The sequence below is a fragment of the Monodon monoceros genome, unplaced genomic scaffold, assembly GCF_005190385.1.
Source record: "Monodon monoceros isolate NGI ecotype Baffin Bay Population unplaced genomic scaffold, NGI_Narwhal_1 Super_Scaffold_14, whole genome shotgun sequence".
Classification (NCBI taxonomy): domain Eukaryota; kingdom Metazoa; phylum Chordata; class Mammalia; order Artiodactyla; family Monodontidae; genus Monodon; species Monodon monoceros.
In genome coordinates, this window is record NW_021703770.1 from 51,703,558 (window position 1) to 51,731,449 (window position 27,892).

At 38.0% G+C, this 27,892-nt stretch overlaps 1 protein-coding gene across 1 annotated transcript; it reads right to left on the reverse strand.

Annotated features, from left to right (window-relative positions):
• CHMP4C (charged multivesicular body protein 4C) lies at positions 1–27,121 on the reverse strand. Its single transcript, XM_029222928.1, has 5 exons — positions 26,754–27,121; positions 6,547–6,724; positions 4,270–4,384; positions 1,121–1,286; positions 1–929 (listed from the first exon to the last, which is right to left on the reverse strand). The coding sequence occupies exons 1-5, from the start codon at positions 26,941–26,943 to the stop codon at positions 865–867; spliced, it is 714 nt and encodes a 237-aa protein (XP_029078761.1). The 5' UTR covers positions 26,944–27,121; the 3' UTR covers positions 1–864.
• Positions 27,122–27,892: the final 771 nt, after the last annotated feature.

Genomic DNA, 27,892 nt, shown 5'->3' on the forward strand with positions numbered 1-27,892 from the left:
TTTATTCAAGATACACTTTTAATTTCCTTCCTATATTTTTATGTATTTACAAGGAATATGATGTAAAGTATAAATAAATGTACAAGAGAGCACAAAACAGAAAAGAATGAATATTCACACATTTAGCACGCTGAAGCCATAACAGCATCATAATGGACTGGGAATGTTAATGCAGCCCCCTAAGTGACTAAATTACACCCAGGAGATTCTCGCTCAGCAGTGTAAGCTGTTAGTGCTTCCAGTCATTTTGGGAAATGCATCCATTGTCCCATTCCAAGCTTAATTGGCATAATAAATGTCAATTAAAACTCCTTTAAGATTTTAAACTCAAGTGAAACTATTTATGTATAGACTCACACAAGACTTCTCTACAAACATGTCTCCTATAAGAGATACATTTCTTATACATTCACCCTGGGCTACAACATGGATACAGCACAGCAAACTTACATTCTCATAGGAAAGAAAGTTATTTTCCCCATCTTTCCTAAACATATCACTCTTAAGTTGCTTATAAACTGTTATATGTTTTATATGTTCATAGAATTCAGTTTTCTTTCAACAAATATATAGAGAGTACCAACTACGTGCCAGGACTGGAAATAATATAATAGTGAACAAGGTAGAATGCCCCCTCCCATCAGTATGGAGAGATCCTCCAAAATGCTACCAGGAAGTCCCATTCCATCCCGGATCCTAAATCTACACATGACTCCTTTTTTAACTTTTACTTATGAGGCTTAAAAGACAATTATTCATCCAGTATAAATATAAAACAGAATCTTTGTTAACTTCTATATTTGGCAAAAACATTTTTTGTGTCTTATGTACAGCTCATTAATTTCGGTGTCCAAAAATTCTGTTTTAAGTAGCCCAAGCTGCCAATTGTTTGATATCATCATCCTCTTCTTCTGGCCTCCTGGAAGATGCTGAAACAAACAAACAAAAATGGATAAAAATTAGTAATTGGTGACATTCGTACTTTCAGCACAGAAAACAGGTATGAATTATGTATTAAAAGGTATATTTTATGCAATGAAAAATAAGTGCTAAAAGGCATAGGCCTGGCTATTATGTCAGGTAATTATTTGACCACAGGTGGTTGAGGTAGGGAGCAGACCTGCTCGGGATCGATGTGCAGAGGAGGATGTGCTAGACATGCGACCTGGTACTCTGTCTGGCTGTGCTGGGAGGGAGGAGGAAGGCACATTTGGAAGTCGGATATTTGCCATCTTCTTATTTAATTCTTCCTGCTCCAGTTCCTCAAGTTCTGCCATCAGCTCATCCTGAACAGAGGAAAAAGAAAGAATTAGGGAGTTAATGTTTCAAGAAGTGGGTTTCCTCCAACATAATAACAAGAACATCTGCTACCCAATTGATATGTGAGAACCCAGTGAAATGGAATATTTATTTTAAGACTAAGTCTGTTTTGCAACACTGAGCAATAATTAAAATATGAATATTTGGGGCTGTGCAAATTTGTTGTAGTTAATCTTATAATACTTCAGTCAACAGTTTTTCAAGTAATTTGTGCTTGCTGAATATATAACCTCCACAGTTTCTAGGAAATTTACACCTTGCCTGTCATTTTTCCAATGTATCTTTTATTTTCTACTGTTAAGAATTAAGAATCTGTGAGACTTTAACTAGAGGAAATAAATATTTTCATTTGGGCTAATGCTACTGAAATAAAACAACAGGTATAGCAAAACCATAACATACCAAAAGTAAAAAGAATCAAAGATATTATTGTTCCTTTGTCAAATTACCAAAACTAGTAAATATCATGCTCTATGTCTTAGTTAAGAAAGCTTCAACTCAAGGTAGGTATACTGTATTTCTTTCTTTTAGCAATAGCCCCAGAGTCTGGTTTAATCCTAAACTGTTCTTTGTCTCAAGAACCTTAGAGAGGCAAGTCTAGTTTGAGGCTTTAAGGGTAAAAGTCACCTTATGACAGATATGAGATGACTTGAGATGAATAGTTCATGTCTAACTGGCTCCAAGTGTCCTCAGGTTGAGTCCAACCCCCCTGAGAAAAGTTGGGAGTCAAAACTAAATTTGTCATCATTAGAATTCTGAGGTTGTCATTATTAGCAATGACCTAAGACACTCTTATATTCGACCAAGGAGATTTCTTCATTTATTCATCATAGAACAAATTTACTGAGAGCTCACTCCTGGCTGAACTCAGGGCTGGGGAGACAAAGTCCAAACAACAGTCCCTACATTTAAGAAGCATATTGAATGTAGGAGAAAGGCACAGAAACAAATAATTATTCTATATTAAAATGAGAGTAACAATACTATGGGCCAAGAGTGGAGATCCTTAAGCCAACCACAGCATTCAATCAAGTCACCATGTGTCAGACATACAGTAAGCTGAATGACTGTCTGACCACCATTATATCTACCTCATGAAAAGGAAATAAACATGAAAATGTATAGCATGAGGCCATGTGAAATAGTGTGGTCAGTGTAGCTGTGGGCTTTATGATGCTCCACAGGCTGAATGAATAACGTACCTTCAGCATGAATACTCTGATACCCTATTTCTGCTCACAAAACAATTAAGAACAAATATAGCAAATGTAGTAGTAGCAGAACACACTATCCTACACTGAATGTATGCCCAGAATTGCCAATAGTGCTTGATGGTTACCAACAGCACTGAAAAGATATTGATATTTTCTTTAGCAAATATGTGGTGACAGAATAATTATCTCCATCATTTTCAAACTTCAGGTATCATACACTTATTTATTCATCGATAAAAGAATTTTAGAATTTAAGAAACTTTAGAGATAGTCTAGGGATCCAGTCATTTTCATTTTATAAATAAGAAAACTAAGGGTCAGAAAAGTAAAGGGACTTACACAAGGTTTAGTAATAAATGGCAGAACCCAGAGGTCCTAATGAGCCCAGAGCTCTTTCCACCATGTCATAGTGCACTCATTAGGTGCTTGTTAGTCTAACCAGGGATAGGCAAACTTTCTCTGGAAAGGACCAGACAGCAGTATTTTTGGCTTTGCAGACCGCATATGGTCTCTGTCTCGTAGCCTTTTTTGTTGCTATTGTCACTGCTGCTGTTGTTTTCTGCAGTCCCTTAAACATATAAAAACCATCTTGTTCAACAGGCCACACAAAAACAGAACTTCAGGAGGATTTGTCCTGAAAGCCACATTTTTCCAACCCCTGGTCTATACTATTTTAAAAAGCTATTGAAGAAACAGACGAACAGACAACAAATAGAAAACAAATTTATGGTTACCAAATGGGAAAGTAGTGGGGAGCGAGGGATAAATTAGGAGTTTGGGATTAACATATACACACTACTGTATATGAAACAGACAACCAAAAACGACCTACTGTATAGCACAGGGGACAGCACTCAATATTTTGTAATAACCTATGAGAGAAAAGAATCTGAAAAAAAATAGATATATGTGTATGTATAACTGAATCACGTTTCTGTACACCTGAAACTAACACAACATTGTAAATCAACTATACTTCAATTAAAAAAAAAAAAGTAGAATGGAGAAAGATAAAATAAAATAAAACAAAACTAGAAATAAAAAGCTGTTGACACCCAGTTCTCACTTTCAAGGATTCTGTGGAACTACATCTTACTTATTAGATGTACCATTTTTAACACTACATGAACGTAGGAAGTCAGATTCTTTGCCATGGTAATCTGAGAATTGGAAATGTTTCAAAATTTGTGTGTACTTTGAGTAGAACAATTGAAATTCACAGTGCAGACATCACCATTATAATTATAGCCTGTATTATTGGACTGATTAATCTCAATGGAATGTGTGTGTTAATAATGTCACTCCACATTTATTTTGTTTCATAGCCTAAGGAATGAACAGAGGCAGCCTAACCTCTAATTTAACATGAGCATGATCTGTTTCTTGCAGAGTGACACAGTCTGCTTTGTTTTGCCCAGATGTGCGAGCACTCAATTTTTCGTAATGGGGTTTTAGGCTTCAACCATTAAAAGTCACTAACTTTACATAATCACATGCTGCTTTTCCTTAATAGCTGAAAACTTAATTAGGGGGCTATTTGCCAAACTACATTAATCTTTCCTTTAAATCAGAGCTACCAACACTTCATTTCCCTCTTAAGACAGGTACTTTTCTAAGAAATTTATTCTTTAATGATATTTAAGGAAACGTGTAAGGAAACCTGCTTGCTCCATATGATGGGAAGCTGTCTTTTTTAGCGGCCACCATACTCCATTCTTTACATAGGGTCACCCACCTCATCAAAGTTATCGTCAAATCCAACTCGTTGAGAAAACGCTTCTGAGATTTCTTGGGCAACATCCTGTTGCTCTGCGATCTCTTGCATCAAATCATCTATTTTGTTCAGATCCCTGGGAAATAATATTTTATTGAAATAGTTTAGAATTTGACTTTAAAATTATGAATTTAGATATAAATTAGAAAATTGAGTCAATTTAATATAAACTCTTAGTTATTTCAGTAGGATAGTAAACATTCTGGTTGATAAGACTTACCAACTTTAAGAATTGCATTTCAAAAAATTAATAATTCTGTATATGTACATATATCTTAAATTATGTAAATTAAATTAAATTGATAGCCATTACATTAGGGAGTCACTAGAGGGCAAATTATTTGATAACTAACCATATTTGTAGACCCTTTTTGAAATTTTGTCTGGTCGGGCATATGTAAAATTTAAATATAAGCTGCTATGTATTAACTCTGCAGGAAGTGGTACCATGGGCCACCAAGGACCACTGTGACGAAGATAAACTCGGGAAGCTCTCAGCAGCTGCTATCAGGGCAGCTTTTTGTAGAAGGTGAACTCTGGAACTAGAGATCTATTTTCTAGACTGCCTAGTACGTCTGAGGTCCTGGCTCCCTGAGAACTTTCCCATAGCTGCTGATGGTCTGAGACATTACCGATGAGAGCAGGATTAGGCCTATGAAGCCCTCAGAAGAATCAGCAACTTCAGCAAAGGAATCACAGGCCCAGGACGGACAGCTGCTTTCAAGACAGTTTCTAGCACCCAAGTCCCACTGGCCTCCAACCACCCACTGAAGCTGCCAGTGTCCGAATGCCAGCATCTGAGCTGCCTCTCCAGTACCTTGTCTCTGAATCATTCCTCCAACTCTGAAGCTAGGCCAAACTGATTGGATACCAGAGAAGTGACAATTTTCCTCATTATTAAGCAATTAACACTGAAATTTTGATTCCCAGTGGAATAAATCTTTTACAAGTTTTCCATACTCTATACATGGGAAAAGCTGAGTATTCTGACATAATTTCATGTAGTAATCAAAAAGAATACTTTGCCATTCTCCTATCACCCCTTATTTCTAATTCTTATATTTATAACAAATATACAAGGATTATTTATTTAAAAATCATATGAGAAAGGTACAACTAAAGTTTGGGCCTGGGAGTGAATTTTTCTCAAAAGGAACACCCAGAGATGACGCTGCTAAACTATCCGGAGAGAAAAACTATGATTTTGTAATACATTTTAGCACCCAGCTTACAGCAACAATATAGGACTGTGACTCTGATAATGAATTGAATGATCTCTCAGAAGCTGTCGAAATGATGGCTGATTGTCAATTGATTATCAAGGCAAGAAAATGTTAGCAAAGATGCCTTCAATGACCCCAGCCTCTCTCTCTCCCATCTTTTCCCATCCATGGAAGCTTCTCTACATCCCTCAGTCACTCTTTGCCCTTGCATACCTTTGGTCCAAACTTCACTATGATATTTAACTTTGGAAAAGGATTAGGTCCCAGACATTGATTCTCAGTGTGAATATAAAGCCAATTGTTAGCCCCACTGCCACTATGAATATAGACTACTGAGCGCTTACTTTGTGCCACGAACTCCTAAGTGCAGTATATCCTGTATCTCATTGAATTTCACAATAACCACATGAGGTAAGTACTATTATTATTTCTAATTTACTGATAAGGAAACTGACTCAGGGAGAGGCAAAGTAATTTGCCCAAGGACAGTCAGCAGGATCTGGGATTATAATCCAGAAAATCTGACCCCAAATCCATGCTTTTATCTACTATTGTATGTCAATGGTTCTCAAACATTGCTTAGTATCAGAATCACCTGGGAGCTTGGTTAAAAACAAAAAGGCCCAATCCTTTTCTTGAAGGAGCTTGGGCATCTGTGTTCTCATTAGTAGTGATTTTTGAGTCCCCCCAAAATTTGACAACCACTATTGTATAGTTCTAACACCTTCACAGGTGTTTAAGTCTTTTAAAAATTATAGAATGAAAATATTTGCAGGCGGAGTGTCAAACAATAGTGAGGCTACTGGGAAACGTTAAGGGCAAAACGAATGTCCTTTATTTTTTCATGGTCTTTTTTTTCTTTTGCCAATATTACTTCTGCTCTTTCTCTGAAGGAACATTCCATTCCAACATGTCAAAGAGTTTCAAATGAGTAAGCCCATTCCTGTGCAGATCATCATATACTTCCGAAGCACTGAGGGAATTTATGGCTCAGAGGGAGACTAAAGTCACTCACATGTTTTCATGAGCTGCTTTCATGGCTTTTGCTGCAATGCCCATGTTCCTTAGCACTTCCGTGTTGGTGTGTGAGTTTTCCAAGGCTTCTCTCTGGAACTCAATGGTGGAAAGTGTGCCATCAATCTGAGTGAGCTGCTTCTCAAACCTCTTCTTTCTCTTTAGTGCCTGTAATGCAGCTAAATAAGGGAGAAGCCACATTTATAAGGAGAGAGCCAATCACTCACTCAAGACACTTGCTGAGCTGTTTACTCAGCACCAACCGTGGAATCAGTATTGTTGAAACCAAAGAGGATACCAAATAAAAAATCTAAAGGGTAGCATCTATCCTTTCAGTTGCTTGTACCAACTACTGCTTCCTTAAACATTTTGTTATTCTTCCAAAGATCTGCCAAGTGTCAGAAGATGAAAAGTCAAAATTTCATAGTCTATAAAATATACCACAGAAGTGTTTCTGTTAATATTGGATTTTAGAAAAAGAATAGATAAAATAGAAGTAAATATCACGTAATAAGAAAAATAAAACTTTAGAGAAAGAAAGAATTTTAAGAACTATCTATTCTAGCCCTATTTTCTTATTTCAAAGACAAGTTAATTGAGACCCAGAGAAGTTATATGACTTGCTTGAAGGTAGTCAGTGAGTGACAGTCCAAAGCCTAGGATGCCAAGCTTGTCTTGGTCTGAAGTGACTATGATCAGTAAGGTTACATCTAATCATAAGTGTCCATAAAATCAACACTGTAGAGTCATTCTCAAGGATTAGATGGCATACTGGTGAGGGAAAAGACTGGTGCCTTCAGAGAAATGTTATCCAAATACCCTCCCATTAACACTTAGCAAAATCTTACGTGCTTCTTTCAAAAATCACAACACTAAGAGAGTTGACTATGGCACCTTGGAAGGCACCCCGAAAAATAGGCCCTAAAATGTGAGTTTTGATAAGGCATTTAGTGAGAATGCAAGAAAACAGCAGCAGCAGGATGCTAATATGAAGATAATTAAATGGAATGGACAAAAGAACGCAAATATTTTTATGGTTTCAGAGTGAACCATGTAAGTTATTGCAACAGAGATTTCTGAGGGAAGACTCTTTTCTAATGGTTTTGGTCAATTTCTTCTTGTTCTTCCAACAGATTCAGTATATTTATTCCAATGCTTTTTGTTTGGTGCATGAAGACTTCTAGCCATTATACTTTCCTGCTGGATTTTATTAATGATCTATGAATCAATATTAGTTGATCTCCATTTAACCTTTGCCTCAAATTCCATTTTGTTTTCTATTAAATTAATATTTAATATAAAGTTAATATTTATCTATTAAAATTTATATTTTGTATATTAATATTAATGTTTAATATAAAATTAATCTTTCAGCTTTCTTTTTATTACAATTTGCCTGTAATAATTTTACGTGGACCTCAATTTCAAAATTATTTTAAATTTGCTCTCTTTTGATACTGCCTATTACAGATAGCATTGAGTGTTTAATGTGTGTGATTATTTTTAACCATTCAGATAGTCTCCAACTTTTAATGTAAGTTTTTAAGTTATTCTCATTTATTGTAATAACTGATATGTCATCTAGTATGGTCTTTTTACTATCATATTTATTGTGTTTTCTGTTTATGATTTTTATTTTCTTTTTGCTTTCTTGTCTTTATATAGATTGATCAATTTTCATTTGTCCATTTTATCCCCCTTTAATTGTGGGATAGTTTTATATATTAAATTATTCTAATGGATACCCTTGTATTTAAAATATACACATATAATTAAACTTAAGTTTTCTATCCATGTTGAAAATAAATCAGAATCTATAATTAATCAGTATCTATAAAATGTATTGTCCCCAAGCAAGATTGTCTTATCACCCCAAACCCCACAGTATTTGATTGAAATAATCTAGCTTTTATTAGTTCCAGATGATTACCAGTTTTTTAAATTACTCTTTCAATATTTAAGGAAACATTTCTTAAGTGCAGTAAGTTTCATAGATACAATTTCAACAGTTATTTACACTAACCAACAGAGCTTGCTGGCTTATTTTCTTACTATTGCTTCTTGTATCCTATATTGTCATGAACCCAAGAGAAGAGAGATAATGTAGGAAATAGAATATACAAAACTTGTATACAAAACTTGTATTAGTATCTTCAGGGAGATCAAGAGGCTATTGTGTTATAAGACAAGAATGGGCTTCCATAAAAACGAGCAACTAGAAAACAAGAAAAATTCTTAGAAATTAAAAACGTAACTAAAAAAATAAATAAAAATGTTAAAGAGTAGAATAAATATAACTGATGACTAAATTAGTGACCTGGAATATAAAGTTAAGGAATTCTCCCAGAACATAGAATGAAAAGAGAGATAAGTTAATATATTGGAGGACAGAGCCAAGGAATCCAACATCCGTCTTACAAGGATTTCAAAAGAGAAAGAATGTTTCAGGGGGAGTGTGGATAATAATACAAGAATAAATAACAATTTCAGAAGAAAATAGAAACAACGGTGGGGAAAGAAGTAATAAAAAAAATTAAAGAATACGGTTTCCCCAAGCTGAAGGAAGACTATTCTTCAGAATAAAAATACTCACTGAACACTTAGATGGGAAAAGCAAAAAATAAAAGGCACATGCTTAGACCTATACTAGTGAAATTTTGTAACTCCAAGGTAAAAAAAGAAAATCTTAAATGTTTCCAGAGGAGAAACAAGCAAAGAGATTATCTACAAAGGAATGAGACTGATATTATTATCAAACGTTTGAAATACTGGCTATCCAACAGCAATGGAATAGTGTCTTAAACTTTTTGAAATGTTTTGAAGCTAGAATTCTGTAAAAATCCAAACTATTATTTAAGTCTGAAACAAAATGAAGTCATTTTTAGACCTACAGGCATTTAGAGAATTTATATCTATGCACTGTTTCCAAAAAAAATACTTTTACTCCAGTAAAATTTTTTTTAAAAATCCAAGAAAGGACAGTATAGGATACAAAAAGTAATAGTAAGAAAATAAGCCAGGGAACACTGTAGTTTAACAGTGTAACTAACTGTTGAAATCGTAGTTACATAAGAGTGTTTCTCCATGAGGTCTCTCTCTTGAAAGAGAAGGCTGCCCAGAGCTCTACAGAAGCGCGTGGGGCATGCCAACAGGCAGGCTTCCTTCCAAGGGTAGGGAGGAAGCAGACAGGCTGGGGATTCTTACAGTTGCCAAAGAAAGGCTTTTTAGGTGTGGATCACTTTTCTATATTTCCCTCATGAGTGGTAACTTTCTTTCCCCGCCCCTTTCTGCCCACTGTGAAGGTCCAGGGTCAACTCGGTTCTGCTCTACTTCCCTCCCCAGGTGCAACACCACAATTCCTGTCCTTGCTGAATAGCACTAACACTTAATTTAAAGAACAGCTTTTATTTATTTATTTAATCTGTCCTTTAGGAAAGAACTAAAAAAAAATTAAAAAAACAACTGGCACAAAGTCCTTTCTACAATATCATACAATATCACTGTTGGAGAGGCTCTTCACGTGAGTGACCAGAGCTGTGTGAGGGTTTTCTCCTGAACGCAGGAATATGGCCAGCTGACCTTCTGTGCTATCACTCTGCCTGTAGATCCACACCCACTATGACATTTATTACATTGGATTATAATTTTTGTAAAATGTATTCTAATCCATCTCCCCTACACTAATTATAAGCCCTTTGTGGAAAGATACAGAATCCTATCTGTCTGTTTCCCCAGTTCCTGGCACATGGCCAACAAAATACTGTGCATAATAAAAACCAATGTTTACTGAGCATTTGCTAGATGCCAAACTGGTGTTAAGTGTTTTATGTGCATTATGTGATTTATATCATTAACTCTCACAAAAAAACTACAAGAGTAAATACTATTATTGGTCCATTTTAGAGAAGATAAGATGAATGAATACTAAATGAATAAATTTGATAATTTTGTGCACCATGACAGCATGGTATAACGGAAAGAGTATGGCCTTCAAAGTCAGAGTGTGAAATTTTCTTCCATGACTTAATAGATGTATACTCTTGGATAAGTCACTTTCCTTCTTGGATAAGTCATTTTCCTTCTCTGAGCTTCAGTTTGCTGTTCTAGAAATGAGGACATAATCCCCAAGAGTCAGGGTGATTGTTCTAAGAACTAGTGATAATTTATGGAAACCACCTTATAAAGTACCTGTACACAGTAGAGACTGAGCAACTAGATATTATTTCTATTAATAATAGTGATTTATATAACAGTCATTCATTAATGAGATTGCATATCTTATTTCTGAGACCTCCGAGCAACAAGTTACCTGTTTTTTCACCCTAACTCACCATAACAGGAACATAATATTACAAAACAGCTCTGCATTTCTATGGTACAATACATAATACTATACAGCAGAGTATCCTAAGAAGCTAAACTCCAAATACACATCTCCACCCAACATACCCGGAGGTGGAAGGTTCAAAGTCCATCTCTTTCCTATCTTGTCAGGCTGGTTCAGTGTCCGTACTTATTTGGAACCTAACTATACCCATTGACACAAAAGCATTTTCTTTTTTTGTTTTTGAGAATTTTTAAAACTTTTCATTAAAAAAATATGCCACGCTTCCTAGTAACAATTAATTTTAGATTACTATTTGTAAATTGAAAAATACAATTTGGTATAAAAGATGGGGCTTTGGAATCACTAGTATTGCATTTTAATCTTACCTCTACCAATTAAAAACTGTGTGTAATAACCTTGGAATGTGACCTTAACTCTCCTTAAATGATGCTCCCTCAGTTGAAAAATAATTATAACAATAAAAATAACACCTAGAAGATAACAATAGAACATTGTACCCTGGAGTCAGGTTTCCTTGCAAATCTAGGCTCCATCTACCCACTGCTACATGGCCTTACATAGCTGCTTATTGGAAAATGTGAATATAACTCATGCGGTTGTTAAAGGTTAAATGAAATAACATATGTAAAGAAATTAGCCTGACACATAGTGAGTGATTACTAAATATTAGAAACCTTCATCATTACCATCATCTTCTTCGCAAGATTTCAGAACTATATTTTGGGAGCCACATGATATAATGCCCAACCTTGTCAATATTTTTTATTAATAACAATAAGTTCTGGAATTCCCTGGCAGTCTAGTGGTTAGGACTCTGTGCTCTCACTGCCAAGGGCCCAGGTTCAATCCCTGGTCGGGGAACTAAGATCCCACAAGCCACATGGTGCAGCTGACATAATAATAACAAGTTCTGGTTTGGACACAATTTTGAATGCCTATATTAACATATGGTTTCTGCCCTTAAAAATAGTTGGGAGAAATTTAAAAATTCACCAAGATGTGAGATTTCAACTTACACTATAATCTCCATACCGCAAACTACCCATTGGCCTGAATCAGACACCTAGACTCTGAAGGAGGGAGCAGGTAATGAAAGTAAGTGAAGGAGCTGCTTGTAAATTTTGGAGATTAATCCTTTGTCAGTTGCTTCATTTGAAAATATTTTCTCCCATTCTGAGGGTTGTCTTTTGGTCTTGTTTATGGTTTCCTTTGCTGTGCTCAAGCTTTCATTAGGTCCCATTTGTTTATTTTTGTTTTTATTGCCATTTCTCTAGGAGGTGGGTCAAAAAGGATCTTACTGTGATTTATCTCATAGAGTGTTCTGCCTATGTTTTCCTCTAAGAGTTTGATAGTATCTGGCCTTACATTTAGGTCTTTAATCCATTTTGAGTTTATTTTTGTGTATGGTGTTAGGGAGTGTTCTAGTTTCATACTTTTACATGTACCTGTCCAGTTTTCCCAGCACCACTTATTGAAGAGGCTGCCTTCTCTCCACTGTATATTCTTGCCTCCTTTATCAAAGATAAGGTGACCATATGTGTGTGGGTTTATCTCTGGGCTTTCTATCCTGTTCTGTTGATCTATATTTCTGTTTTTGTGCCAGTACCATACTGTCTTGATTACTGTAGCTTTGTAGAATAGTCTGAAGCCAGGGAGCCTGATTCCTCCAGCTCCGTTTTTCATTCTCAAGATTGCTTTGGCTATTCAGGGTCTTTTGTGTTTCCATACAAATTGTGAAATTTTTTGTTCTCATTCTGTGAAAAATGCCAGTGGTAGTTTGATAGGGATTGCATTAAATCTGTAGATTGCTTTGGGTAGTAGAGTCATTTTTACAATGTTGATTCTTCCAATCCAAGGACATGGTATATCTCTCCATCTATTTGTATCATCTTTAATTTCTTTCATCAGTGTCTTATAATTTTCTGCATACAGGTCTTTTGTCTCCTTAGGTAGGTTTATTCCTAGATATTTTATTCTTTTTGTTGCAATGGTAAATGGGAGTGTTTTCTTAATTTCACTTTCAGATTTTTCATCATTAGTGTATAGGAATGGCAGAGATTTCTGTGCATTAATTTTGTATTCTGCTACTTTACCAAATTCATTGATTAGCTCTAGTAGTTTTCTGGTAGCATCTTTACAAGCAGCTCATGCAGCTCAATATCAAAAAAACAAACAACCCAATCCAAAAATGGGCAGAAGACCTAAATAGACATTTCTCCAAAGAAGATGTAGACTGTCAACAAACACATGAAAGAATGCTCAACATCATTAATCATTAGAGAACTGCAAATCAAAACTACGATGAGATATCATCTCACACCAGTCAGAATGGCCATCATCAAAAAATCTACAAACAATAAATGCGGGAGAGGGTGTGGAGAAAAGGGAACACTCTTGCACTGCTGGTGGGAATGTAAATTGATACAGCCACTATGGAGAACAGTATGGACGTTCCTTAAGAAACTAAAAATAGAACTACCATATGACCCAGCAATCCCACTGCTGGGCATATACCCTAAGAAAACCATAATTCTAAAAGAGTCATGTACCAAAATGTTCATTGCAGCTCTATTTACGATAGCCAGGACATGGAAGCAACCTAAGTGTCCATCAACAGATGAATGGATGAAGAAGATGTGGCACATATATACAATGGAATATTACTCAGCCATAAAAAGAAACGAGATTGAGTTATTTGTAGTGAGGTGGATGGACCTAGAGTCTGTCATACAGAGTGAAGTAAGTCAGAAAGAGAAAAACAAATACTGTACGCTAACACATATATATGGTATCTAAGAAAAAAAAAAAAAAGGTCATGAAGAACCTAGGGGCAAGATGGGAATAAAGACACAGACCTACTAGAGAATGGACTTGAGGATATGGGGAGGGGGAAGGGTAGGCTCTGACAAAGTGACAGAGTGGCATGGACATATATACACTACCAAACGTAAAATAGATAGCTAGTGGGAAGCAGCCGCATAGCACAGGGAGATCAGCTCGGTGCTTTGTGACCACCTAAAGAGATGGGATAGGGAGGGTGGGAGGGAGGGAGACGCAAGAGGGAAGAGATATGGGAACATATGTATATGTATAACTGATTCACTTTGTTATGGAGCAGAAACTAACACACAATTGTAAAGCAATTATGCTCCAATAAAGATGTTAAAAAAAAAAAAAGAACGTGAAGGAGAGAGCGAGAGGTTAAGGGGAAAGGCCTTCTTTGTTTTCTCACCTGTAAGAAAGAGATAGAGGAATATTTCTCTATTATAACAATAAAAAATAGTGCAAGAGTGACGATAAATGGCCATGGACACTGGCTCCAGTATGAAAGAGACAACAGGAAGAAGTGGGAACTCCAGAGACCAGGAGAGATTAAGCCTGATCTATGGAAGTAACACCACTGGGCTCCAGTCCTTGACTGCCATGCAGACTGCACGCCCAGCCTTCCACACGATCAAAAGAAGCAAGGGATCTGGATTTGCATCCCAAATCCTTCAAATTTAAAAGCTGAGCTACATTTTTCAAAAGAAACTTATGTGAGCAAAACAGATGATTTCTGTATGGCTGGATCTGGCCCCAGGACACCTGACACTTCTTGTGGCTTCTATCTGGCACAGTATGTTTCTCCCAAACACTAAGACCGGACGCTTCTGTTCCAAAGAGTCAAGAGGTGTATGTGAGGAGTATCCCTGTGAGCTGTTTCTCATGTGAAATGATGATGCCATGCGCCCACCATGAGATGGACAGGCTTTAACTTTGTTTTCTAATAACCAATTTAGGAAAGAAACAGTTGTATTTTTTTCAAAGACATTCGACAAATGTTGCAAATAAAGCATCACTCCTGATTTAGCAAAGAAGGACACTTTTCGAGGCGTGTAATTTAACCTATGTAGGATGTGCAATTCAATCTGCCAAGCTCCTACATGTGCTTTTAGGCAGCTGTTGAAACCTGGAAAACATTCTTTCTAAAACAAAGGAATCTACTGTATTCCTCTGTGGGGGAGAAACTTCCAGGGGTTTTGTCTCTTTGTATAACAGTGATGTTCCTTCAGCGACGGAGCTGCAGAACAATGTCCGGTATGTACTGCTGCCAAGGGATACACGAAGAGCCCTTACTATACAGCCCATTGAGAACTGGGACTGAAATGTAAGAATTACCCACTTGAACCAAAATTCAACTAGCCCTCTGAAACTTTACCACATTGCCAGAGGAGGAAGGCTTTCAGTCATCTATGAAAAATAACTTCAAATAGCAGAAAAGAGTTGCAGTTTCATTGCTTAGATAATGTAGAGGGCATCTTGATTGGAAAGGTCAATCTGTTATTCTTTGCTTGTTCAAGGTATATAAATCCGTGCCATTGTTCATCTATTAGTTGGCAAAAAAGGAAGAACATTTTAGGAACCATCGTATCTAGTGACTACAAACAAACCTATCTGTGAAATATGAAACTGAATTACAACAGCTCTACTCTCTCCCAGGAACGGATGATTTCTAGAGAAGGCCTAAAAAGATGAAGCTTGGAAGACTTAATCCCAGAGAGTGGTTAAGTGACATGCCACTCACAATTGGTTATGTCTTCTTTTGCTTTTAACTGGAAAGTCTCATAATCGTGTTGTTTTATTTGAGAAACTTCAACGTAAGCCCTGTTCTTACTTACATACAACTCACTTCATTAAACAATAGTTCTATTTATGGCAACTCATTATAGTTCTCGAAAAACACAATCTGAGTAAGCATCACCATGAGCATTCCATAAATGGAATAAAAACAAAATGTTTCTGTTCAAAGTCACAGGTTAGATTGGAAACAGCTGGGGAAATATTAGAAAATTCTAACATTCATTTATTTGTCCAGGGCCAACCCATTATGAATTTTCCCCAGGCTTTGTCATTTTTAAAAAAATATCCTTCATCCATTAATTTCAGTCACTCCACAGGTATGCACTGGAGATCCACCACATGCTTGGCACTGCAGGGGCAAAGAAATAAGGCTACAATCTCAGAGGAGGCAAAATATAAAATGGGCATTCAATCACTTATTCATCATTCAACAAGCATTTATTAAGCACCTACCATCTTACAGTAGCTGTCTCCATGGATACCAACTTGTATAAGGTACATCCTTCACTTCAAGTAGCATAGGAGACATTGAGGAAAATAATAAGAGACATGTACAAGGCACAATGGATACACAGAGGAATGTACACACTACACTCTCTCTGGAGGGTAAGGGAAGGGCTCACAGGGAAGGTAATGAAGCCAGGGTGACTGTCTACACAGATGCTCAAACACACTGCCCAGTAAGAAGCATGAATGATGAAACATATTACTTCTAGCCCCTGACCCTCTCCCCTGCTGCAAATCTCTTTACTAAATGATGTAAAGTTTCTGGCTGAGAAACGGGAGCAAATCACACCAGTTTGCCACACTAGCTGGAACTTATAAGTAAGATCACACTTTCAGAGGTCTGGCCAATATTAAATGTCATTAAAAAGGGTAAATAGCAAGCTAAAAGAAGATTAGACCATGTAAATGATGTAGTGGATTATACAATGGCAAAGCATATGCTTGAGAAAACAATAAAAAAGGAATGAGAGATATTCTGAGGAAAGGGCATTTGGAAGAGGAATATTGCTGGAAGCAAGCCAGTAATGTTGTACTGAATTTTGTGTTAAAAAAAAAAAAGAGTGATTGATTAATATTATGAAGTGTAAAGGATTACAAAGAGGTGGCCTTAGCCATCTGCAGAAAGATAGAAAGAGACAAGGGAAATGGAAGTTATTGTCCAACAGAAATGATGTTCTTCTCTGCATCCTAAAAAGCTCACACTTACTTTTGGAGATAAGGCAGTTCTTACTGCCAGGATGTCACCCAAGAGATTAATAGAGGAGATAAATCTGAGAGGGGAAGGTCATGACCTAAAAGTGCTATTAGGCTCGAGTTGCCAAAACAGGAAGGAATGCTTGCATAAAAGACTCATTTTATTTATTTTTTCCTTTTTTTAAGTTAAAAAAAATTTTTATTGGAGTACAGTTGCTTTAGACTGCTGTGTCAATTTCTGCTGTACAGCAAAGTGAATCATCCATACATGTACATATATCCCCCCTTTTTTGGATTTTCTTCCCATTTAAGTCACCACAGAGCACTGAGTATAGTTCCCTGTGCTATACAGTAGGTTCTCATTAGTTATCTATTTTACACATAGTAGTGTGTATATGTCAATCCCAATCTCCCATTTCATCCCACCCACCCCGATTTCCCCCTCAGTATCCATACGTTTGTTCTCTATGTCTGTGTCTCTATTTCTGTTTTGCAAATAAGATCATCTATACCATTATTCTAGATTCCACATATATGCGTTAATATACGATATTTGTTTTTCTCTTTCTGACTTACTTCACTCTGTAAAAAAGGCTCATTTTAAATATCTACCGAAATTCCTATTTTTCATAATTAATTGCTTCCAAGGTCAATTTCCAGGCAAGTAAAATTAACTTGTTATTGGAACACTATACCAATGTATTAATTAAAATCTACTTGACATTCTTTGTAAAGACCCAGTTAAGTGACCAGGCAGGATATATAACCAATTGAATGAATAAGTTTTCTACTTGCTACTAGTATTATTAGTAACCTGACAAATTGGTAACTTTTATGGGCCTGCTATTGCCTAGAATATAGAGGGAAAAGTATGAACATGAAACCAGCAAATATTAAATAGAAAAACTCAGAAAACAGCTGATTATGCTTCATTCTACAGGGTAGGCATAGGTATCTATGGATATAATTTTGTATGCTGTGTGTGTACCTTTTTGTATGTCTGTATATATGAATATGTGTATATGTGTGTGTTTATATGTGCATGTGTGTATATGTATCTGTATATGGATATATGTGTTATGTGTATATGTGTGTGTGTGTGTAATATGGTTCTATTTCCTACTTGTAAGTAAGTATTCCTTGTTCATATGATGCACCAATAGTTCCAACTACTGTGCCCACGGCTTGTAGGTGCCCCTGAGAACCAACAAATTTTACCCCTAGAGCCCCCATTAGCTCCCACTGCTTATGATTCTATGATTATTCCCCAGAGATCCTATGACCAACAAATCTGGAGGAATACAAAAAAAGAAAAGTCTGGAGGAATACATAATTCTTATCCTCAAAGCAAGGTGACTATTACTAACTTAAATTCTTGAAGAAAGGTTTACTTTGACATTGGTGATGAACTCTATGTACTGTTCTTTAGTTTTTCAAATGTAAGTGAGAGAAAAACACTCAACAAATATAAGAGTTTACATAAATATAGTTTACATGAATAAAAGTTGTCAAACTGCTCAAAAGATGATAAAACATAGGTTCTTGTGTATATGATCTTTGAAATATGTGTAAATTGGCTTAACATAATCATAACTTTTTTTTCTTGCTTCAGTCAACACAGTAGAAGTTCTGAGTTAGGATAATATCTTTGTTCAAACTCCAAGGTTACACTGACTTTCATTTTACTTGAATGAAATATACAAAAAGAATGGTAATATAAATAGCACTGCTCATTGAGAAAGGCCTGTTGAACAATGTTCCTGCTACAGCAAAGAAGACACACCCGTTATGACTGTGCAGCATATAGCGCTCTGTGAAAGAACCAAAAAGATTCACTGAAAATTCATGTTCAAATAGAGAATGAAATGTCCAAAATGTTTGGTCACACAATTTTATTTCTCTAACTTCATATGTAAGCCAAATATAAAAGTGTAAACTTTATTAACTTAAGCTCACTGGTTGACATTCAATTTTAAGTTTTTAAATAACTTCTAATACAAGGGTTCCCAAATTTTAACAGAGAATAATCAACTTTTCCTTTCCTATACTTTCAAAATCACCACTCCTCCTTGCTTGCCTTTTTGGGTTTGTTATGTTTGAGGGTAGCAATTACACTGTTGGTATTTAAGTCACTAGACTGCCAGATTAAGAAGAGGTGTTGGAGGCTGCACAGAGCACATGATGGGCAGGGCTTTAGCTATTCCCCATTCTCTCACTGGAAATTCCCGCAAGATAGAAATATTTGAGCAAAGGGCTTAGCAGTGGGCTGAGAGAGCCACTGGTCCAGGTTTAAGAGCTCTTACTGCTTTAAAGTATGACCATATAAACTTCGTACTAAGTCCTAAATATTTCCAATAAGTAATTCTCTATTAATACCACTTGTTTGAGGTAAGTAATTAAAATCTCTGGTACAAGAAAGTCAGTTACTCAGGAAATGGCTTATTATTTGCTTTATATTTATTCCAGACTCTTGTTTTGTTTTTTTTTCCTTCACCTTCTGCAAATTTTTGAGCAATTGTGTATGTGTTAGAACTTCTATAAAATTATAGTCAGAAAAAGTAGGAGAAACTAAAATTATTGGTATATGCTATAAGTTCTGGATGTAGTTTGCTAAAGCAAAGGATTGAGAGTGTAGTTTTAAAAAATAAAACCTCAATATTATCTATATATTTTAAGTGATTGTGATAATTTTGTCCCTTCAGAGCACAAATAGATTCACGTGTACTTAAGTGTATTACAAAAATTGAATACCAAAATAGATTATTCATGCCCTTTCCAAAACTGACCCCCAAAGCAAAGCATCATAAACTTTAAAACTCAGAATCAGATGTCTTGCCTTATAGGCATAGGCTAGAGTATTATGTGTTTTGAGTTTTTTTTTTTTCTGTTATCTTGAAAATAAAATCTGATCTGAAATAAGTAGCCCTAAATACTGAGAAACATACTAGTAATACTAAGTACATCTGAGGACAGTTCACAGTAATCTCCTGTTGTAGTTTCTTGAAACTGCATAAATCATATGATTTTGGCATAATCATGGTGTTAGTAGTAACTTTTCTACCTTATTCTATTTTATTGTGGCTGATTAAGTAAACTACAAAATAGCATAAATCAAGGAAAATTATATTTTTGCTGAATGTAAATATTTCCCAAAATATGGTGCTCTATTCCAACTTTGTGGAATTTAAATGAAGAATAATAACAAATGAACGTTCCAATATTTATACTATAGCTTCAAATTCATTAAGGAAAAAAATAAACTAGGTGTAAAGTTATATAACACAAGAAACAGTCCCAATTACCCTCATAGAAGAAGCTACGGGTTGGCCAAAAAGTTTGCTCAGGCCTTTCCATGCCCGAATGAACTTTTTGGCCAACCCAATATGATAGGTCAGCAAACTGTCAAAATTTGTACCACAGACACTTGAAAGAATGATTCTAGAACAGATACACTCTATACTCTAGTTTCTGAGGAAGTAGAAAAGAAGCCAGTGGTAACTAGAAGCCAATACGAGTTCACAAGGTGAAAATTTAGTTCAAAAACTAATCTCATGGGCTTCTTTTCTTTGGGTTACTGGATGATGACCAAAGAAAAAATATGGACCACCCACTGGCCTTCTAACTTTATACATACCAAATTCACCCAGAAAGCTATGAGTACCAGAATTCTAAACCTTATCCCAGATCTCTTGAAACAGAATCTCCTGCTGTGGCAGCTTAAAAAGCTTTCCAGGTGAATCTGATGAAGTTAACACACTACCAGTTCATAAACCAGCATTGTGAACCAGAGGTGTGTGAATATAGTTTGGTTTTAGGAATGTAATTCGCAAGGTATACTGAGGCATTGTTGGGGAAAAGAGAAAAAAACTTAGAGAAATAAGATGGTGTGGGGTAGAGATAGAGGTCAGGTGTATTCATAGCTAGATGAATAACTAAACTCACTGAGTGCTGAGGTGTCAAACCGGTAATCATGCCTTAGCTGAATCTTACATGAAACATCATTGCTATCATGCAGAGGTGATCCTGGAATGAAGTCTCTAGTGGTGTGTCATGAGCTTCTGTCCTTGGTTCTGTCTTATTCAATACATTTTAATACATGGACAACAACAAAAAAGGCAGCTGAATAAATTTGTGACTGATTCAACCAAAAGAAATGGCTCATATATAAGCCAATGAAATTGGAATTTTAGAATCTTAATTTTAAGGCAACTGAAAATAAGATGATATTGAATAGAAATACATGTAAAACACGGAATGCAAGTTTAAAATATTGATTTTAAAAAGGGGGGGGAAGGGTAAATCTGGCTGGGATTTTTAATTCTTTCCAAGTCGAGTTGTAGACCCTTGCCAGGGCTCAGAGGGGTGTGGGAGGTATTAAGAAAGCGAGAAGTTTTAAAATTACAGTTTAAGTGAATAGGGCTCCCAGGAGTGGTCCAGACATTTTAGGTCCCCCCCAACCAGGGGGTAAAGCCTGACGGGAGCTCCCGAGGTGAGGGAGGAAGTTGAGGGTGGAGGTTGAGGAAGGGTCGCATTTCTATTGATCTGTCTTTTCCAGAAGAGAAATGGGCAGTTGACCTGAGAATAAGATCCAGGTATTGGATGCCCCAGGAATAAAATTCTTTTCCCTGGCCCCAGAATACACAGGGTGTGGTACAACAATTGGATAATCAGAGGCAAACAGAACACTATTGTGATGCCTGGTTGTAATTTGAATACTGGGGGACTCTGGGACCCTGCACAACGATTGTGGAGTCATAGTACCCTATACACTTCCCTAAAGAAAACTAATTCCGGTGCCTGAGATGACTTGTCAGAGGCTCTGGGAGTGTTTCTTCACAATTAACACAGCGGGAGGTTTATTTCTCATCCGGGTATCTGAGTGATGCCAGAGGAGAGGAGAAACAAGAGAACAGAACAGGGGAGGAAGAAAGGAGAGAAGAGATAGTGCCTCCCAGTTTAACAGCCCATTAAATAATACATACAGGTTCTCAAATTGCATCAGAATCATTGAGTTATTTGTTCAAAGTTCAGGTTTCTGAACTCTACACTCAACCCTAAATTAGAATTTTTAGGGGCGTCCTTCTGAGTATACACTTTAACCAGCATCCTCCAGGGCTTCTGATGCAGCTGATCTGAGGCCCACATTTGAGAAATTCTATTAGGAAAAGAGGTCGCCAGGTAAGTGATATCTCCCAGGGGAACTTCCATCTGGGTCCTGCAGTCTGTGCCTGTCTCCTATTACCTGAGCCATGCTTTTGTCCTCACTAGTTTGGCACTCAACCAGCTGATACCGATGTGGTTCTCTTTACCAATTTCTTCTGGTCTCCGGTGTCTGAGATTGCAGACTTCAGCTCTGTGACAACTATCATAAAAAGCCCAAAGAGACTCCAGCATTGAGCTAAACTAGTGGGACTGTGCCCACATCCTGACTCCAAGGAAGCCCCAAACTGCATCATGACTCTGAAAACAAATTCATCCTTGCCCCCAAACACCTCAGGGCTCAAAGTGAGCCAGCTATGCACACAAGACTCTCTGCCTTGAGGTCTCATTTCACCAAACAGACACCTGGCAAAGACGTTGAGTGACCTCGGCTCCGAGTTGTCACTGGAATCCTGTGAAATGAAACTGAGGAGGGATTTTGGTCAAATTCACTTCCTCTCTGTCTCATCCTCTCACCTCTGTAAGTCCACTTTCCAACAGCCTGAGGCCTAGTGATAACTCCAGCCTGGATCCACCCCTTTCCACATAGTTACATATTTGGATTTCTTGTTCTGCCTGGGAAAATGTAAGCAACAGGGCCACCACAAGAGTGAGGGGAGAGAGTAGAGCGGTACCGAGGGGGAAGATGTCAAGGGGCACTCACTTTCTGACTGACCTGCCCTGGTGAGCAAACCTCAGCACGGGAAGCGGTAACTGAGGAAGTGACAGAGGTGGGGTTGCAGAACAGGAGACTCAGGCAAGTGACTGCTGTCCTCAACTGTGTGAAAGGTTTTCACATGACAGGTGGAGTAGATTTATTCCGTGTTATTCCAGAAGACAGATTGGAGCCAGTATGTGGATCTTACTAGGAAACTGATGTCAGCTTTAAAAAAAAAAAAAAATGCTATTTTATCACAAAGGGTGATATATATAAAGTGCTGAACGGAGGGCTTGACACAGTAATGTCATTAATCATCAAACCTTTGAGGATTAACTTTATCACCACCATTATGCAGATGAAGAGACTGAGACTCAGGCCAAGTAAATGGCCTAAAGTCACGCCGTTTCTAAGTGTCAGGACAGGGCCAGGAATCAAACCCAGGGCTATCTGCTTTGAAGCCCAGGCTCTTGACTACAACACTAAATTACTTTCTATCAGATATTTACACATTGACGAAAACTGAATAGGGATATTACACTTAAGCAAATCCCTGTGACCATCTCTTAATGATTTTATTAAAAAAAAACACAAAACTCATAAGGGAGGTTAGAACAGTGACCTCTAAGGTGTTCCACCAACTAGTGTGGCAGGAGGGAGTTGCAATGTACTAAAATGTTGATACCTTCAGCTCCTGAGGCCTCCAGCCTGGGGTGTCCAGAGTCCTCGAGCTGTGCTGGTCCTTAGTTATCCCAGTGACACATACAAATATTATCGGTGCCCATGGGTGCCATGATATGAAAAGAGTTAGGAAGCACTTCAAGACTAAGAGACCTTGTATTTCTACCCCACTAACATTACCATGGATTTAGTTTTCTCATCCTTGACGCTGGCTACAGGGCAGAATCACCTGGGGGCACCTTTAAAAAATATTGATGTCCAAACCCCACCCCAGCCAATTAGATTAGAATCTATGCAGGCAGGATCCCACAGGCATCAAGGTGACTTTCACATACAGCCAGGACTGAAAACTGCTCTAGATGACAGTGCTCAGCAAAAATAGAAAAAAAAATTAAGTGACGTATAAAAAATCTGCTTTTCCACAAAGCAGATTACTAGCTTATATAAAGCAGGAGTTCTGTCATAGTAATCTGAATAAACTGCACTAAAGAATGTCTGCTCTTCTCAAGTTTTTAACCAAATTATAGATCTTGCTTCAATTGTTCCTCTTTTAGATCAACAGAGCCTTGATATCATGGCTGTTGCAAAACCAGTTTGGTGGTGCCCATTCAGGCTCTTTTTGGTAGATTATGGTAACTGCCAAAGAGGCTTGAAGTAAGAATTAGCTATCACTGCACAGCCTTGCTACAAGTTGCAATGAAAGCAAGTTTCAGACTCAGATCTGCAGATACACTTATTAAACAAACATACATTGGCCAAGCAGGCAAAAAAACAGTTTCTCAACCTGTTTATGAGCTCAGTGAAGTCCCAGCTCTATGCCCTTTTAGTCTAATACACCTTATACGAAAGGCTCACTGAACACAGACAGCGACCTTTCCTGGCAGGGTGCTGTGCTCTGTGGGAGTTCAGACATCCACCTGAACCAAGGACTGGACACTACACTGATTTGATCAAGCCCCGGGTACCATCCTCACGTTGTTAGTTATACACCTAGTACATTCTTAATGCCTGTTCTTATGTGGGGAGCAAGGAAGTATCTCTAAACTATCTCAGCCAAACCACAGATTTAGAATACCCACAATTTCACCAGTCAGATCCCATTTCTAACATTTATTATGCTAATTTAAGAGTTACTCATTTTACCAATAAAATCCATTTTTGACATTGAGAATGCTAACTGTCAAAACTTCTGTTGCGGAGAACTAGATCACGGAAGAATTTGTACTGGCTGGGAGTATGGCCCTTTCTGACATACTAGCTGGCCACTCAACTAGTATTCTTGACAGCATGTTAGCTGACTAACCACCTCTGGAAGTAAAACTCTAACTGCACATACATATGTCACTTTGATTAACAGGTAAATTACGGCCATTCTGACACTGACATTGTGTAGCACAAGACCCATTTAGTACTAAGTATATTTGACCTTATTATGTGTGTGAAAATATTTCTTGGGGCTAACGGAAAACAGTACCCATATGTATATGAAGTTATTTGGTTTATTTGGAAGATGCTGATATTGACAGTGTTTCGAATGCATGGCCTGTGATTGGATTCTTTCCATAGTTTAGATTACAGATGGCCTCATGCTAACCAGACTCTTCCTACTTCCAGGGCCACTGTAGAATCAGGCTTGGGCTAACTCCAATGAAGTTCCCATGGATAAATGATGAAAAAGAAATAGCTTTTCTGAAACCAATTGATTATTTGCACTTGATACATCTCTAGCTACTCTGATTTAAGGAAGTTAGATTGATGTTCCTGATTAGTGTTGTCTTTATTTATTTTTTTTTGGTGTCTTTATAAAGTCTACTTGTAGACACTTTATTTAGTGCATTGCCAACTCAAGAACGTTATATTATTTTACATTCTTTTCTTCTGAAAGCAAATCTATATTTCTACCACTTCATAGAAGCAGACGTTTCATTTTTCAGATTTTTTAAAGCCAGTATTTACTGAGCAACCGCTGTAGATAAAGCTACATACAGATCCAAGTGGATAACAAATCAAAAAAAACACAAAAAAAATCTTTGACAGAGTACCTTGATGGGTACTCTAAGCAAATGGCAGAGTACCCATCAAACTGAAGAGGAAGGGCCCAGGAACAGAACAACAAATGGCTTTTTAGCAAGTCATATTGGCATAGTCTCTCTGTAGAAATTGCCATTTAATAACATCCCAAAATATTTCAGACACGAAGTAAAAATAGAAACCAGCACTTAACTCTAAAACAGCCTATAATGTGGACAAGAGTTACATGCAAGAGCAGAGGAAAATGAAACTTGGCCTTTTTGTTGTTGGTAGTAAATGGGCACAAATGTCATTTTTATGGAAAGAGCAGGATTTTCAAGGTTGACTCCAGGAGACATGATTCCTTTCCTGTGTTAAACAATGGCAGGGTCATTTAGGGCAAACTAAATCTTCCCAAGGCTTCATTACGACTCGAGAAGCCCAACTTGAGGATGCAAGTTCAGGGTTTGGTGGTGAGCAGAGTCCTAAATTGCCACTTCTATTTCTGGGTCTGTCACTGAACTTGTGTTACAAGAGCAAATCACTTCAACTTCTTGCTGGGTTTTTATATGTGCCACGGGTGTTGTTTAGATCTATTCTCTATAGAGAGAGCCATACACTGAAGAAACCAATTAACTCTGGCAAAGAACAAAAGGTTCAAGGTGCAAGGGGATCACCAAGAATCATTACTGACTTAAAGTCCTTTCCGCATGGCAAAAGCCAGTGATAGAATTAATATTTAATTCTCCGACATTACTTTTTTGGTATAATAGCTCAACTGCACAACAGCCAACTAAAGTCTTCAACAGCTGAGGAAAAGGGAAACCAGAACATACTAGAATATACTTCAATGGAGATTTACAAGCAAGTTAAAATGTGCGATTCAAAATACAAACACACGGCTGAAAAGTTGATATTTAGCATCGAAATCAGCAGGACTGGACCAGGGTGAGACAAGCCAGGAGTAAAATTTAAGGGGGCACCCAAAAAAGCAATAATCAAGATAAATAATATTTCAATGCAATATTTGTGAAATTCAAAATTAATGCAAAAAAAATCCACGATAAACAAAACATCACATTTCAGAACGAATTTGAAATAAAGAAGGGCTGTGCAGAACACATAAGGGCCAGCTGCAACAGAAAAGAATCAATAATACCAATCCTGTTTTTATTTTAAATATTGATATTTTGTTCATTATGGATGCTTTTGTATCAACTTTGAGTTTTTAAAATATTGCATAAAAATATTGTTCATCTTGATTCCTGAGATATGTGATGCCTCCTTACATTTTGCCCTCTAGGATTGTGCTTTGCTCAGCTCTCTCTAACTCCGGGCCCCTGGGGGGTCATTACCAGTTTCTAGAAAGGCCATGGGAGCACACCTGGTGGCCTGGGGGACAGGTGCTGTGGGCCAGACCGGACTGTCCCCAAGGAAACGGCTGGAGGTAGGAGGGGGAGAGTTCATGCCTGGGGCCAGACCCCGAGCCTACCTCGTTTATTCTTCGTGCCGTGCTTCCTGGCCAGGCTGAGCTCTCTCTGGATTCGATTTTCCAGGTACTCTTGTTTCTTGCTCAGCATCTCTTCTGTCTCCCGAAGTCGAGCCAGGGCTTCCTGGGAGCTGGGAGCAGCTCGGCTCTTGGAAGAGCCTCCCCCTTTAAAGAACTTGCCCAACTTGCTCATGGTTGTGGAGTTGAAGGGTGAGAGCGGTCCCGGGAGCGTCCCAGGGCTCCCCGGGGCCGCGCCTGGGGAACAGGTGAGCGCGATCGGGCTCGGGTCTCGGAGGCCCAGACCCGGGAAGGCGGCGATCCTGGGAATCAACACGTCGTCGGGCTTGCCCAGGTGACACCCTCTCCTGGGCATTTCCTGGCCGCCGGCTGGGCCCCGCCCCGTCGCACGGCAGGGGCGGGGAGGGCACCGGAGTCGGACGTGGCCGACCGGCGCCACCCGGCCCCCGGGGAGTTCAGGCGGAGAAAAGAGTTGAAAAGAGCGACGGGACTGCAGCCGAGTTGCTCTTTTATCTACGCTGGGCACGCACCCGGGGGTGAAGGACTAGTTTGTGCATGGCTCAGAGAAAAGCAAATCACTCTTCCAAGGGTCTTGGGCGGGGCATGAAAGCCTGTGTTTAATAAGTGCGCTTTGCTGCCCTGGATGAACAAGACGCATAATTCCACATGTGTTTTTGTTTGTGATCGTGTGAGCACAGTGTCAGGTCTCTGTCATTGTGAATGAGAATATTCAGGCGCGTTCATCTAGGTGTGCATGGTGTGTGTAGGAGTGTGGAGGACAGCGGCTTGCAGGACATTTGTCTGCCACTGTGATGCAGGTGTGTGGGCAAGTAGCTCATTCTCAGGACGGCTGGTCTGACTGGGCTTGTTGCTGCAGGTGTAGAATCTGGGCAGGTTGATGTGTGCCTGGTTGCCAGTTGGCATGGGTGGATTCTAGATCATCCTTACATGGCTTGAGGTGACGAAAGACGGTGGTCATCTCTTTCCCTAATGTGAGGACTTCTGAGTGTGTTGATGGCTGCATTCAGTTCTGTAACTAGGCATCTGAAGCTTTCAGTATGATTGCTAGTGTACCAAAGCCTTTAATGGGGTGCCTGTGTTTGGAGCTATGTCAAATACATTTA